At 36.9% G+C, this 16,327-nt stretch overlaps 1 protein-coding gene across 1 annotated transcript in view; it reads left to right on the top strand.

The window, feature by feature from the left end:
- Nucleotides 1-201: 201 nt before the first annotated feature.
- LOC108265455 (transketolase) overlaps nucleotides 202-16,327 on the top strand; it is a 17,404-nt gene continuing 1,278 nt past the window's right edge. The window contains exons 1-13 of the mRNA XM_017467792.3: nucleotides 202-424; nucleotides 2,659-2,776; nucleotides 3,693-3,806; nucleotides 4,857-4,954; nucleotides 6,409-6,600; nucleotides 7,054-7,172; nucleotides 7,953-8,146; nucleotides 8,623-8,787; nucleotides 9,460-9,616; nucleotides 10,997-11,127; nucleotides 11,712-11,795; nucleotides 12,411-12,504; nucleotides 14,861-14,983. Coding sequence (XP_017323281.1) covers nucleotides 318-424; nucleotides 2,659-2,776; nucleotides 3,693-3,806; nucleotides 4,857-4,954; nucleotides 6,409-6,600; nucleotides 7,054-7,172; nucleotides 7,953-8,146; nucleotides 8,623-8,787; nucleotides 9,460-9,616; nucleotides 10,997-11,127; nucleotides 11,712-11,795; nucleotides 12,411-12,504; nucleotides 14,861-14,983 — 1,696 coding nt within the window. The 5' untranslated portion in view covers nucleotides 202-317. The remainder of the gene's footprint in view (nucleotides 425-2,658; nucleotides 2,777-3,692; nucleotides 3,807-4,856; nucleotides 4,955-6,408; nucleotides 6,601-7,053; nucleotides 7,173-7,952; nucleotides 8,147-8,622; nucleotides 8,788-9,459; nucleotides 9,617-10,996; nucleotides 11,128-11,711; nucleotides 11,796-12,410; nucleotides 12,505-14,860; nucleotides 14,984-16,327) is intronic.

The raw sequence follows: 16,327 nt of genomic DNA, 5'->3' as shown, positions 1-16,327 counted from the left end.
AAACTATTTAGTATATATTGAGATATACACAAAAACAGAAGAAATCAGGAAATATTTTTTCACAGCACTTTGTGTATATATATATATATATATATATATACACTTTTACTTACTCTTAGTCTCCCTAACCGCGCCCTCCCTCTCCCTCCCCCTCTCTCCCTCCCCCTGTCTCTCTCCCTCCCCCTGTCTCTCCCTCTCTCACACACACTCACCGATGCATATAACCACATGCACACAGAGTGCAGCGAGGACCACTGACCTGTTCTTCATCCATTTCCATCCTTCTTATCACATAAGTTTATACACAGGACGCCACCATGGAGAACTATCACAAACCAGATAAACAAACACTGCAAGAGCTGAGAAACATCGCGAACCGACTCCGAATCAATTCCATAAAGGCGACCACTGCAGCTGGCAGCGGGTAAGAGACTCACAGCATGTAGGCTTTATGTACATATACACACTCTCTCTCTCTCTGTCTCTCTCTCTCTCTCTCTCTCTCTCTCTCTAAAACACTACAGCTGGAGGTCCTGTGTGCACTTGCCCACTGCGCGTGCATTAGAAGCGGTAGTCACGTGGCTGTCGAGGCTCACACACCTGGCACGACTCTAGACTGGTTTAAACTACAACTCAGTTAGTAATAATAATAATAATAATAATAAAAGGCTACAACGGACACAGTGTGTTGTCATTTTTTTTGTCACATTCCTTTCACGTTATCTCTATTTCGTAGACAGTAACACAAGTCACTGTAATAGTAGACAAAAGCTGTTTATCTAGCCTACTTAGCCTTTTATTTTACTAGCCTTTATATAGCACGTATTTCAAACACATTTCATGGATATGGTAACTGATGAACTAGTTAACGATTAGACTAACTTGTCTATCATCATTAAGTAAATATTGGACACCTGCTCCAATTTCATAATCAAGAACAGGCCAGATTTACAGAATAAGAGTGTGACCTTGCACAATAGTTGAAATAACCAGTAATGTTATTTGTGTGGCTTCCTGATGGGGGGGGGAACCCCTCACATGATGATATTCTGACATTTTCCACTATATACAGTTGTAAAAACTGCATTGTTTACGGTTCTTATTTGCATGTATCTCAACCGCATGTACAATTATAGAATTTTAAAAATCTGTAATTACCACCAAAAGTGAAAAGACTGTGGCGCAGGAGCATCACAACCTGTATCTGTTTCCATATAGCACATAGCTCTCCAGCAACTTCAGAAACACCTGGCATAGCCTGTGTGAGGAAAATATACATAATAAAAACATCTCCATGTCATTTTTGTGAAATATTTTAAGGTTTTTTGTAATAACAGTGTCTAAATTATCTTAATGGCATAGCATTTAACACTCTTATATATCATCTAGCCTATTACTCTGAAGATTTAATATATTCTCAACAAACATAATTCTAATGGAATGCTACTATTATTAGAGCGTTTTTTCTTTTTTAAGTCAAGTATTGTTATAAGAGCAACTATTCATTCAACTATTAGTGAAAAGACACAACAGTGAGAAGAAAATATAGAACCATATAATTATTCATTAACATTAGAATATTATTAAAGTTCTTTTCTCCTCAAATGATGTGATGATGTGTAATGAAACTGTCATATTTATATATATATATATATATATATATATATATATATATATATATATATATATATATATATATATAGAGAGAGAGAGAGAGAGAGAGAGAGAGAGAGAAAGAGAGAGATATATGTTTACATAAGCCTTGAAAAATGTTAAAAAACGAGGGATCATAAAAAAAAGTGCATTTTGTTTTTATTTAGTACTGCCCTGAATAAGCTTTTTCACATAACAGTTGTTTAAATCTAGTCCACAAGACACAATAATAACTAAATTTGCACAAAATAACCAGTTCAGAAGTTTACATATGCTTACCTGGATGATAAACAACCGTTTTTATGTTTCGTGATAGTTGTTCATGAGTCCCTTGTTTGTCCTGAGCAGTTAAACTGCCCACTGTTCTTCAGAAAAATCCTCCAGGTCCTGCACATTCTTTGCTTTTCCAACATCTTCTACATATTTGACCCCTTTCCAACATTGGCTATATGATGTTGAGATCCATCTTTTCACACTGAGGACAACTGAGGGATTCGTACACAACTATTGCAAAAGGTGCAAATATTCATTGATGCTCAAGAAAGTTACACGATACATTAAGATCCAGGGGGATGTAAACTTTTGAACAGTATGATTGGTGAAAATTGTTATTATTTTATCTTCTGGGAAACATGTAAATATCTTATGTAGCTTCGTAAGAGCAGTACTAAATGAAAAAAATAAGATCATTTAAAAAAATAATAAAACCCTGTTGTAACATGTCCTCCACGCATGATAGGCATGTACTGAGAAACTTTCACTATAATAAGGCTGACTAGCATCAACACTTTTTAGCAAATTTTGCCCATGCCTAACAAATCAATTCATGTCTGTTGTATAATACCTGCATGTTTTAAACTTTTAGATTCCATTTCCAGTTGGTTGCAGATTTTACTGTATGTGTTCTGTGTTTGCACATGTTTTTGATTTGAATGCAGCATGTGAAATTGTGTGCGAGTCTGAATAGTATCCGGGTAGAATCTTTGCATATTTTCTGTTCTGCAGACACCCAACATCATGTTGCAGTGCAGCAGAGATCATGTCTGTGCTCTTCTTTCACACCATGAAATACAAACCTGATGACCCACGTAATCCCAGCTACGACCGCTTTGTTATGTCCAAGGTAACAGACACATTGCTCTGCTGTATCTAATAGATATAAACTATTTAAAAATAGATATTAACATTGTATAGAACACCAAGTTAAATTCACACAGACTCAAAATGAGCAAAAAACAAAACAAAAACGAAACCCTCCACATGAACTGATCAACTGAATAAGCTTCTTGCTTTGATAGCATAGTTTCCAGCACAGCGCATAATGCCGCTCAAATGTGATTATGTTCTCTGTCTGAGCAGTGTCAGATAACCTGATAGGGTTACGTCGCATTGTGTACATGAAAGTTAACACTAGTCCAGACGTGACAAACCAGTTACAGCAGATTGCATAACTTTGAGAAGGTTTCCTTATCCTTTTTAAACAACCAAAAAAAATGGATAAAGGGCATTCTTTTGAATGAAAACAGATTAGATATGTGGCTTAGACAATCCTGAGTCAACATCACAGAATATCATGATATATAGACTTTTGACAGTTGAGTTGAAATTGTGACAGTTTATTTTTAGTTGATGGATTAGTCAAATCTTCGCTAGCGTCTAGTTAATAACACGCTGTCCATAAAAAGTTCATTTAAACCAGATGTTGATGAGAGAGGTCAGAGGAGAATAGCCAGACTGTTTCGAGCTGACAGGAAGTCTACGGTAACTCAAATCACCACTCTTTACAACCGTGGTGAGCAGAAAAGCATCTCAGAACACACAAGACATCAAACCTTGAGGCAGATGGTCTACAACAGCAGAGGACCACATCAGGTCCCACACCTGTTCCACTTCTCTGCTGTTGTAGAGTGTGGTTTTGTGAGTTACCTTAATAAATGTACATAGAATTAAATATACCAATGTGTACTATAATCCGTATAGGAAACTATATCAATGTAGACAAACTTTGTGTGTTAATGTTGTGTGTGTATGTGTTTAAGGGTCATGCTGCTCCAGTGCTCTATGCCGCCTGGGCAGAAGCAGGTTCCCTCCAAGAAAGTGAGCTGCTTAACCTCCGAAAAATTGACTCCATCCTGGAGGGCCACCCAGTTCCAGTAAGCAAATACATATTCAGGAAGTTTCACAATAGACAGTTTTTAATATGATTGAGATTTAAATAAGCATTTCCCTACAAAACAGTGTAATGTTACTTGAAGTGATACATGAAGTCTGGAAAGCACCACACAGAGACATAGAATCCTGCTCTTTGGTTCCTATTACCTTTAGGGTGTCATGATCATTTTCTATTTATTTGATTGAACTATAACTAATTCTAACTGTAAGCGTAACGTAGTGAGCATCTGAAAATAAATTTTAATTGTTAATAAAACTTTATGAAGAAAGAGGACATAACATACAATGACATTGTAGACAATTAGGACAATTGATTCAGAATATGAATGAACTTTGAGGGGTTGGCAAGGTTCATGGGGAGGACAGAGAAGGAAAGAAAAAGAAGAGAATGAATAGACAGTGAACCTTGTTAGAGGGAGGAAAAATGGAGGTAGTGAGAATAGGAGACAACCAGATATGGTGAAGCCTCCTGTTAAGAGACGTTTAGGTAACTTTTATTACAGGAGTCTCCAGTGTCAGTGATTTGTAATAGTAAGTTTTCAATACTGGAAAGTCTTCAGGACAGAGAACTTTCCGCATTGTGGTTTCTCAGTAACATGTCAAGTTGCATTGTTTGTCTTATTAACTTAAAGAGAATCAAAAAAGAGATGTTCATAAGGGAAGCACTGTTTATAAGTGATAACAGGAACTAACTTGTCTCATGAACATTCCACCACAACAAGAACTAGAAACTGATCAAAAGTATGATGTTTCATTCTCTTTTTTTCATACATCATGGGTATCAATGGCAAATAGCAGTTGTATAAGAGGAACAAAAACCTCTATTATGTAGAATGATTTATTCGGTTATTTAAAATGTAGGATATTCTCATGCCAAACTGCACATTTGTGTTGCAGATATTTGACATTATATTGTATGCACTCTCACATGCATCATTATAAAACGATGCGATAATGTTAAACCGTGAAAATTGTTGAAGGATGTAGGTTTTTGGTCAAATGTGTATCTCTGTTCTTTTTTTAAATTATAGAAACAGCCATTTGTGGATGTGGCCACAGGATCTCTTGGACAAGGACTTGGTGCTGCATGTGGGATGGCCTATACTGGAAAATATTTTGACAAGGCGAGGTATAAAACAATATACATAAAGTACTGCTAATGCTAGGTCAGGTTCAGGGGCTATACATTGATAAACATGAATCGTACTCAAGGAAATTCAGTGTAATTGCAGAGATGATTAAACCTTTTCACTCAGTCTTGATGTGAGCTCATTGTTCTATGCACTTTTTTGCATTTGCTTCCTTGTCTGTCTCCATATCGCTTTCTTCCTCTTTGTATTTCTGCATTCTGTCAATTCTTCAGCTCTAATAAGATGCTAATGGAGAAGTCTTGTCCACCCCTGCACTCTTTCTCTGGTTAGCTGTCATTCTCACCTCCCTCCATCTTTCCTCCCTCTTCAGCAGCCCCCATCAGTTCTCTGTTGATTTATTCTTTCCTTTCTTTGATTTTTCTGGCATCATTAAAGTACAACCCAAACCACCACCATAACCATAACCATATCTGATACCATCTGATATCTATACTAGATATCTAAACATGCTACATCTGTAGGATTATCCAATCAGTGCTTATGTAGTCTACTCAAATGTTAATCACTTACTCATTTTACACCTACAAAATCAAATCAATAAGACGTGTTTAGCTTTTGTGTGTGTACTGTCTTGCCAGGTGTGTTTGTGTTGGAGTGGCAGAGTCAGCCTTTTCTTTTAATGGCGTGTGTGGAATATGCATGATAATGCTCACTGTTAAGTCTAATCACACTACATTAATAAAACATGTCTAATTGACTGGAAAGGTGTCAGAACCAAAAGTAGTGTGTGTGTGTGTGTGTGTGTGTGTGTGTGTGTGTGTGTGTGTGTGTGTGTGTGTGTGTGTGAGAGAGAGAGAGAGAGGGGTGTGTGTGTGTGTCCTCACTGACTGTGATGCAAAACATCAGATTTCATTTAAACTCCATTCAACTATGACAATTTCAAAAGATCCTTCTGTCTTTCTTTCTTTCGTTATCTCCTTATAACACTTTAAAACTTGATTCTATCTGTATTTCTTTTTTTTTCTAAGCATATCTATATAATTCTAATATAACAGATATGTAGATAAAGTTAATATTGTATAATTATATATAATTAACTTATAATTATATATAATTATATATAATTATAAGTTAATTAATGAATATAATTAATATCTATATAAGTTTAAACCTGTTAAAACAAGATGAATCATTTGTTTTTAGTATCTAAAATGAACTGATTTCATGATTTGAATGACATTTGAAATAAATTTTGCTTAGCATTTTTTTTTACCTTAAACACACACACACACACACACACACACACACACACACATTCAAAGTATTCTGTATATTTTTGAAATATTCTGTATAAGTTTTCTATAGGCCCATGGTTATTGATGCAGGCTGCTAGCTGGTTGCTCTGTAAGACTATAAAATATACCTTCCCAGCATTTTGGGTTAAATCACTTTCTTTATTATAATTTTTTTCTCCATCTTTCTGGTTGTGTAGTTACCGTGTGTACTGCCTGCTCGGGGACGGTGAGATGTCTGAGGGCTCAGTGTGGGAGGCCATGGCCTTTGCTTCCTTCTATAATTTGAACAATTTGGTAGCCATTCTGGACATCAACCGACTTGGCCAGAGTGACCCTGCACCCCTGCAGCACAAGGTGGAGAAGTACAGGGAACGCTGCGAGGCCTTCGGGTGAGTGTGTACATGTGTAGGATGTACCATTCAGTGCGTATTCCCACCTCACTTTCAGTGTGCCTGGGAAAGGCTCAAGATCCAGCGTGACTGAAGCCACTTTATACATGTGGCTGATAATAGAAAAATAATGTAATAATTACACAATGCACATCACATGCCCTAAACTCCCTGGACACTTTGGCAGATCAGACTTACATTCCGTACTCTCATAACTACACACCTTTCCTTTTAGTTTCACTGACTGATTTATAGTAGCTACAGAATAATGTGCTTTAAGATGAATAACTGCATAATAAACTGATCTTTAGTTCCACTTTCCTCAGTATTTTGTAGGATAATGCAAGGCTGCAGCCCGTCAGAGTTTCTCTAACACTCCTTTATACCCTCTGTGTGTGTGTGTGTGTGTGTGTGTGTGTGTGTGTGTGTGTGTGTGTGTGTGTGTGTGTGTAGATGGCATGCTGTCATTGTGGATGGCCACAGTGTGGAGGAGCTTTGCAAGGCTCTGTGTCAACCCCATTCCCAGCCCACTGCCATTGTTGCCCAAACCATTAAGGGCAAAGGCATTCCAGGTACAACACAGACACTGAAAAACACCACAGTACATGTGCACAGAGAACACACAGTTTATATATATTTATATTGTCCAACATGAATTGTAAGGGAACTTCTCAACGTTATACACCAACTGCTCATGTACATCCTAAACTGCTGTAATAGTCACTGCACGCTATATACTCTACATCATACAAAAACAATATGTAGGAAATAGATCAAATTACAGATAATTACAGATAATTAGGTAGGTACGTTATTAATCTAGGGTTCATCCAGCATATTTACAAAATCTACACTTGCATATTCAGTCCCAATTAAAACCGTACGCATGGTATATGTGAGGAAAATCCCTATGCAGTACTTACACATCGCTTGTTAATTATGCAGAAGCCTACAGACTGTGTGTCAGCCACTGCTGTCTCTATCATGTTGTTTTACACCTAGATGGTCTCACTTGATCCAGTTGATTCCATTATATTCGTACAGTGCTTTTAACAATAGACACTGTCACAAAGCAGCTTTATAGAAATCCAGATGTAGATGTAGCTCCATAACGAGCAAACCAGAGCCATCTAATGAGCTGTGCTTATGGTATGAGAAAGAAAACATAATAGGAATCAGACTCTAAAAAGGGAACCCGCTATTTAAAAAAAAAAAAAAATCTATATAGTATATGGACTTATTGAGGGAAAAAGGCAAATCTTACTGACCCACTGACCTATTAAACACCTTCACCTTTACATTCTGGCTGCTTTGAAAGCAAATCTATAGGTCTGTGTTTGTGTGTATTATAGCCACAGAAGATAAGATGGGTTGGCATGGTAAACCCCTGCCTAAGGACATGGCTGAGAGTGTAATAAAGGACCTACAAAGTCAGATTACAAGCGACAAGAAGCTGTCCCCCCCAACACCAACTGAAGACGCACCTCCCGTCAACCTGAAAAACATCCAAATGCCCAGCGAACCCAAATACATACTCGGAGAGAAGGTATGGACAAGAAATGACACAACCCCAATATTTAGGTGGGGCTAACTCAGCAGGGTGGGTCTCGTAGACTTTCCCCATAGACGAACCCTCTTCTTTTGGCACAAATAAATCTAACTAGTTTAACGACACATTTTCTGTGTATATAGGGCTGCAACTAATGATTATTTTCATAATCGATGAATAAAAAAAATAAAATAAAAAACTTTCAATGCTATTTTTCGTTTATTTAAAATAAAATCCACAAACTGAGTGTTACAAATATAAACTTCAGACTGTAACTTATATATATACACACACACATTTAGGACTGTAGTTTAATTATCAGTGCTTTTTGTGTGCATCTATAATAAAGTAATTCATAAATACTTATATATGATATAAACTAATAAATATATATACTAGTTTATATTATATATAAGTGTAAGTAAATACTAACAGAAGATTTCTGAAAGAACTGTGGCTTAATTGTCTTTCAGATGGCTACGAGGAAAGCCTATGGTATGGCTCTTGAAAAACTCGGCCGTGCCAACAACCGCGTTGTTGTCATGGACGCAGACACAAAGAATTCCACCTTTTCTGAGATTTTCAAGAACAAATTTCCTGACCGCTATGTGGAGTGCTACATCGCAGAGCAGAATATGGTACGTGACATCATCATCATGTGTCCTACTTTATTAGCACATTTAATGAGATGAGCTCTGTTTAAGGCTCTTGGGCAAGTGGGTCACAGCTGATTATCATGGCCATCGTATCATCTTACTTATTTTTATTTTTTTAGCAAAAGCTGAGGCTTATTATACAGCACCTACACAGAGAGCCATGCAAAATTATTCTTTTATTTTAAAAGTGAGAAGTGGAAGTGTGGTGAAATGGCAGTTACACAATAAAGTGTCTTCAGCATGTTCAGTATGCAAGCTGTTACAGTACAGAAAGCTGTTAAAAAGAAGTAGCAGGTGTGTGAAGCCATAGAAGAGGAAAGTTTTGTAAAAGAAGTAGCGGTATTGCTGAATTATTACTACACAGCCTCTTGCAACCACTGAACAGTAGTTGTGTGTGTATGTTTTGCAACTTTCTTAAATCAACAGTAACATAAAGCTTGCTGCATTAGATGTAGATGTTTACTGCATTAACTGAAGCCACTGACATACAAAACAGCTCTGGATTTATATAGTTCTCTTATATAGTTCTCTTATAATCTCTCATTATTAAACAAGTACAGTTCTAATAGGATGTCCAGGGAGACATCTGGCTGAGAGCTGGCTGTGTGCTTGTACAAAATAAACTGCTCTGAGTAATATTGTGTTTTTTTTCAGGTGAGCGTAGCAGTGGGCTGTGCAGCTCGTGACCGCAACGTTGTTTTTGCCTCGGCGTTTGCCACATTCTTCACCCGAGCCTTTGACCAGTTGCGCATGGCCGCCATCTCAGAGAGCAACATCAACCTCTGCGGCTCACACTGTGGCGTTTCCATCGGTTAGTATTTGCTGACACCTGACCTCTGAACTTTTTTTTTTTAACCTTATTGGGAACTATGTAAGTAATAAAACACTTACATACGTGTGTGCGTGTGTGTGTGTGTGTGTGTGTGTGTGTATGTGTGTGTGTGGTATTATAGGAAACTAATCAGTGACAGGGTGGTGTGATATAGCCTGATGCAAAGCGGAGTTACTATTACCACCTGATTACTTTCATATAACATCATGTCACAAAGTGTTTTGTTCCTATGCCACAGCAGTCTGCTAATCATTACATGTTTTATTAATAAAAGAATGACACATCATACGTGTTTATCATTTTATACTTACATTTAATGTTGTGGAGCATCCATGGAACAAGTTCATTCCTCTTATCACTTGCATAATAGCCGCTATAAACAGTTATGCACTCACCAGCCTCTTTTTTTTCTACCTCGTGCACTAATAAGACAAAAGAAAGCAAGATTGTCATGTTACCAAGAAGCCAAAAAGCACAAAGTCCTCTGTTTTGAAGACTTTCCCCATGATGAGCTCTGTTAAATAATGTTAAACAAATGAGACTTTTTGCAGAAAGCATCCCCATATCGATGGTAATGTTTTTTTTTTTAATTATCATTGGTCTTAGAGTCCAGACATATTGCTGTGAATGAGTTACTATACAAAAGATACTTATAAGAATGAGTGCATTAATATAAACCTGTGATTAGTCTTACAGCTGGCACTACTTTCAGAGGTGGTGTTATAGAAAATGAAACACCTTCTGCTTATACAGATGAATACAGGAGGATGCATGTTTAATACCAGAACACATCAATAAGCAGGAATGCACATTTCTGTATATGTAGCCTCGTACAATGATAATCACAATGCAGTTCAATCCCTTGATGTGCTTCTGCAAACCTGACCTTTAACGAGCAACATTCATTGGTCAGTTTGCAGAAGCCCTTACTGTTCCTTTTGTTGTCAGTAATGTATGTATTTTGTTAACATTGCAATGAAACTAAGCAGTAAATACTTTCTCTTGTAACAGTTCTTCTTTATTTGTTCACTTCCTTCTGGTTAGCATCCTCACATCTCCCTCTTTCTCCTTTCACCATACTTGCAATACACAGTGGCTCAATATTGTTGCTTGTGCTAAAAGGAACTCATCTTGTGGTAATATAAACAAGTATTTGCTTCAGCACTTTGAACCTTTCGAGCACTAACATTGCTCAAGAAGTTAATCTATTATTGGGAATTTATTCCCAACATCGCAGTGCAGTCTAAATTGATCACTTTCTACATTTCTACTATATCAGTGTAGAAAAACTGACATATAACATACCACCCAGGGTTGTGTGTTAATTCTTTGTGTGTGTATGTGTGTGTGATATTTTAGGAGAGGATGGTCCCTCTCAGATGGCGCTGGAAGACTTGGCGATGTTCAGAGCCATTCCCACTGCCACCGTGTTCTACCCGAGTGATGCTGTGTCCACTGAGAAGGCAGTGGAGCTGGCTGCTAACACAAAGGTTCTCACAATTCTCTCAGAAGCCAGAATATATTAAACGTTTTACATAGGGCTTGAAATGAGCTCCTGAAAGTTGTAACTTTGATTATTAATCAATAATACACTTCTGATTATAAAAAAAAAGACATTCCTGTTGAAAAAAAAAAAAACACACTTGTAGTGTGTCTGTGTGCACATGTTCACTCAGCTTGATCAGTGTTGTCATGGTTTATTTATTATTTATTGTCACCTTGCAGAAGCTTAGTTAGGCCAAATGTGGAGACTTTAACGCTGGTGTGAACTGAAAGCATCCATTGAAAAGAGTGCAAAGAGAAAGAATGAGAAAAAAATCCCACAACAAAACCCAGATGCTCGAATAAAAAGGAATTATCTGTCCTCTTATTCCAATGAAACTGATAAATGAGTGATTAATGAATTTGTATGTATTTTTTTTAAACATGTGTACTGTTTCATTTGCCCTAAGTGATTATGTGGCAAATCCTGATCCTGGCTTTAATCCTTGTAAAGTTTTGATCCTTACATTAATTCTCCTGATAGCTGTAAAGAGGTTGTTCTTACGCGATGCTGCGTGTTCTCTTTTTACAGGGTATTTGCTTCATCCGAACCAGTCGCCCTGAAAATCCTGTAATCTACAACAGCAATGAAGAGTTCCGTGTAGGCCAGGCGAAGGTATGTTTCTAAAAATTCTGTCCTCTGTGAGTCTGCTGAACTTAAATTACAGCAAGCGTTTATTTCAGCACCCGGCCAAGTACACACTCACACACCCATGGTTATAACAGGCAGAAAATGTCTGTTCTTATACTATTTCCTGTCATTCCACGTCTGGCACATGAGTAAGATTTATCTTAGTTTAGATTAATATCAATGAATACATTGTAGAATAGAATGTTTTTCTACATTTACAATAGTGGTGTAAGTCAGTGACACCAACTGTATCTTTATTCAGACTTAAAACCAAAGTGTGCATGGCCTGGTCCCGATTTATTTATTTATTTATTTAAAAAATATGAAACCTACCACTGTGCCTCTGAAAACACTGGAACACACTGACCCTGAGAGTTCCTCAATCTCAGCGCCAGTTCATGATAGTATAAACTAGAGATATGTGCTAAAAATAAATAAATAAATAATAATAATGCACCTCTTATTCCTATTGGTATTTGTATTTGTACATATTCTGTTCAAATAATATATTTAACACCGTGGATCATAGGTCAATAGATTACAGTTTTGTCTTGGTGATGATGAATAAGGTCTATCATATGTTGTGACGTTTATATGCAGGTTGTGTACAAGAACAGCAAAGACCAGGTCACTGTGATTGGAGCTGCTGTAACTCTGCATGAGGCTCTTGATGCAGCTGAGCAGCTGAAGGAAGGTATAATATGCAGAAAGGAGCCAGCACCTGTAAATACCCAAACATGCCATTAAATGCATGGCAAAGCTCTTCTTACTATAAGACAGATTGTACTCTTTAGCTAAATCAGGAGGAATTACAGCTCTATATTAGATACTCTGAGCAGGAAGCTCAGCAAGAATGTCAAACGTGGGTGTTTAACACTGTGATGGCATTCATACATTCTGGAATGATATTGAGTCAGGGAAGGGAATGTGAGGGTTGTAACAAAAGGTTTGTTCACTGCCAATGAACATTTAATCAGTTATCAGCATGATAAACCATGGACATGTTGATATAAATTGTAACATTTTGGCAGAATGGCAGTGTTTAGTATGCTAAATTATAAATAACAAAAGTGTATTTCACTGCAGTTTTTAAACATAGTAGGCTTAAATACAGTAGCTGTGCTCTGAAAGACCTTATTTAACATGAAATTAATAACAAAAATGAATCATAGAAGACCAGAAATCATGCACAAGCGTAGTCGGCTTGTGTTTCAGCTTCCATCCTTTTTGACACGTCTCCTCAGGGTTGTGGCTGATAAAAATCTCACTTCAGCATGGTAATTACATTAACATGAGATGAGCTAGTTTCCACAGGGTCGTTTTTTCTTATGAACCTGGCTGTTTGCATCACACATGATCACATGTTGTTTTATGTGCATTAGTGCTTTGAATATAGAGAACATTATTGGATAATGTATGATTACAATTCATAATGGAAATGGATTTGGACCTCAATTTCACATGAACAGTTGCGCTGTGGTGCTGGCACTACGGTTGCTGCTATGACCTTAGGACTGCAATTACCACATACAATTTTGCACTCAAGTCTCCTTTAGTGAACAGTGGACTAGTTCAACAAACAGACTTCATGTTAAAACCATAATGAACTTTCTTTGACTTTCACACTATTCGTTGTTACCCAGATGAGGACGGGTTCCCTTCTGAGTCTGCTTCCTCTCAAGGTTTCTTCCTCATATCATCTTAGGGAGTTTTTCCTCACCACCGTCACCACCGTCTTGCTCAATAGGGATAAATCCACACACTTAAAATCTGTATCCTGTGTTTATATGTTTCTGTAAAGCTGCTTTGAGACAATGCCCATTGTTAAAAGTGCTATACAAATACCCGTCCTCATCTGGGTAACAACGGATAGTGTGAAAGTCAAAGAAAGTTTGTTATGGTTTTAACATGAAGTCTGTTTGTTGAACTAGTGCACTGTTCACTAAAGGAGACCTGAGTGCAAAATTGTATGTGAATTGAACTTTACTTGGCAGCATTTAATATTACATGATTATTTCTAGAAAGTGCACAATATTATGCTATATCTGAATATAAAGTGTTTGTACCTGTAGCTGTCATTATAATAGCCCTGTATAATAAGGCTGTGGGATCGCGCTCTTCTAATCTGGGAAGTGTTTAATATGCACGCTAGCGAGTAGCTGTGTAATGTAAGAAGCAGCATCAGCCTGTGAAATCACTTAAGTGACTATTGATAGGATTCGATCCATCAGACCAGTGCGGAATTCGTCCAAACCAGTAGGTAATTTGGTCTGTAATTTCTTTGGATAGAAGAGACAAAACACAAAATAAAATCGAAAAGAATAAAAGCACAAAATGAGACAGTAACAGTGTCTGCGCATGAGTGAGTTCCCCAATGTACAGCTAATATTTAGTTGTAGGAATAGGTTGTAATACGGCTTTTAAATCATTTAAATACTTTTTCACTCTGAACATCACAGTAGAGAAAAGAGAGTCAGGGCCTTCGGAAATTTTCCCAACAATATTACATTTTATGTACATGGGCAGTTTTCCCCAGAAAAAGAGAACATGACTGAGAAGTCATTCTGTTGATTGATGGTCTTGAGTCCACATTTGTGCCATTGAAGGAGCCATTTGTAATCTCACTGACTGTAATGATGTAAAAACAAAAAAAAAAAAATCCATTTCAGAAAATAATTCAGGATGCATGCATGTTTGTGGGGCTCAAATTTGGGTGGCTGTAAACCCCGCCCTCCTCATGTTGTGGCACCAATAATGGTATCTATCATTACAATGTCATTACTCGAAATGTAATTACTCATAACGGTGTGTGGGAAGAGTATAATAATTAAGTAATATTATTATAGATTTTGGAGTTTTGTGTCCTGTGATAAACTGGCATCCCATCCAGGGTGTGTATTCCTGTCCTACGCCTAGTGCTCCTGGGATACACTCCATATCCACTAAGACCCTGACCAGGATAAAACGCTTACTGAACATCAATGCATGAATGAATAATTTTTAAGTTTTTATTATCTATTATTAGTGACGTTATTATTTTGTCTTCTCAGAGAAAATATACATTCGAGTGATTGACTTATTCACTATTAAACCCCTGGACTCAAAGACAATTATTGAAAATGCCCGGGCCACAGGGGGTCGCATCATCACTGTAGAGGACCACTACTATGAAGGTGAGTGTTAGAAAATGCTAATAGAGATATATCACAAGCCTTTAGGTCTAATCTAAGGGTCTTACACTCTCAGACTATTATTAAATCTTAAAGCATATTATTCAAATAACTAGTACGGGTTATTCGGTTGCTACAGAAAAAAAGGGTAGTTAGTGGATGCTTGAGACTGGATGAGACTTAAATGTGTTGTGTGTGTATATATGTGCGAATGTATGTGCAACACAAGTATGAATTTTCATGCATGTGTGAGGACAAGTCTGAATAGTGGAGTAGAGCGGAGAGTGAGAGAAGGGAAGGGTAGGCTGTGTCACGGAGGCTTACACTGACCTACAAAACTGCCTCATAACTAATTTGTAAATATATTTTTGCCATTGGGGTGTTTTGATATGTTCAGTCATATTGTGTAGTTGTGTGTGTGTGTGTGTGGTGTCCTAGCTCCTGTAAATATCAGTATCAGTTCAAAATTAGAAAAGCCCTAATTGCAAATGATCTGTAGCAGGAATTAAGAACTTCACTGGTTAAATGCAGCCTTTTAAATTATTGCTCGTCCATTCTTTCCTCTCCATTATATCATACACTTACAGTGGTGCTTGAAACTTTGTGAACCCTTTAGAATTTTCTAGATATCTGCATAAATATGACCTAAACATCATCAGATTTTCACCCAAGTCCTAAAAGTAGACAAAGTGAATTTGTACTCACAGACTCTGGCTTTTAGTATGTACAGAAAATGAATGAAATTGTATTTTGATTATAAGTGATGATACAGGTTGTGTGTTTCTTAAATAGTGCGTATGTGACAAAAGCGCACTAAGGTAATTAAGAACTCATGATCTGATTCATGATTTATGAAGATTCTTGGTGACAAAAAACAAAACCTGACATAGTTATTATTAGAAGGTTTATTATGGGTTATTATTATGGGTTAAGAATGAGAGGAGATAGAAGCATATAACACTAAGGTTACAAAAAGGTAAGTACACAAATTGGTTAACATTTTAACATAATGTATCAATATCCCTAAGCGAAGATGTCTAATACATCACACAAAATGCACTAATAATGAGAGCTAATAATGTAATTATGCTATCTTAGCAGCTTTTATTTGCTATTAGAGCATTCTTTTATGAACGATTCAAATATTGAAATATTTGTTTAACATTCATTTTATATTATTTTATTATTTCATTGTGGTCATTTTTTTAAAATTAAAAAATAGGTGTCCTAATGTTAAAATAAGTAGGCATTTTCAAGCTTCTGTTTTTATTTTCCCAGGATTTTTGTTGGTTTTGGGGGACATGAACTAGTCCATGTTGTTTAACATGAGGTGTTGATTGTGATGTG

Source organism: Ictalurus punctatus, chromosome 5 (genome assembly GCF_001660625.3).
Source record: "Ictalurus punctatus breed USDA103 chromosome 5, Coco_2.0, whole genome shotgun sequence".
NCBI lineage: Eukaryota > Metazoa > Chordata > Actinopteri > Siluriformes > Ictaluridae > Ictalurus > Ictalurus punctatus.
Note: the sequence above shows the minus strand (reverse complement) of the source record. Positions and strands in the feature narration are given on the sequence as shown.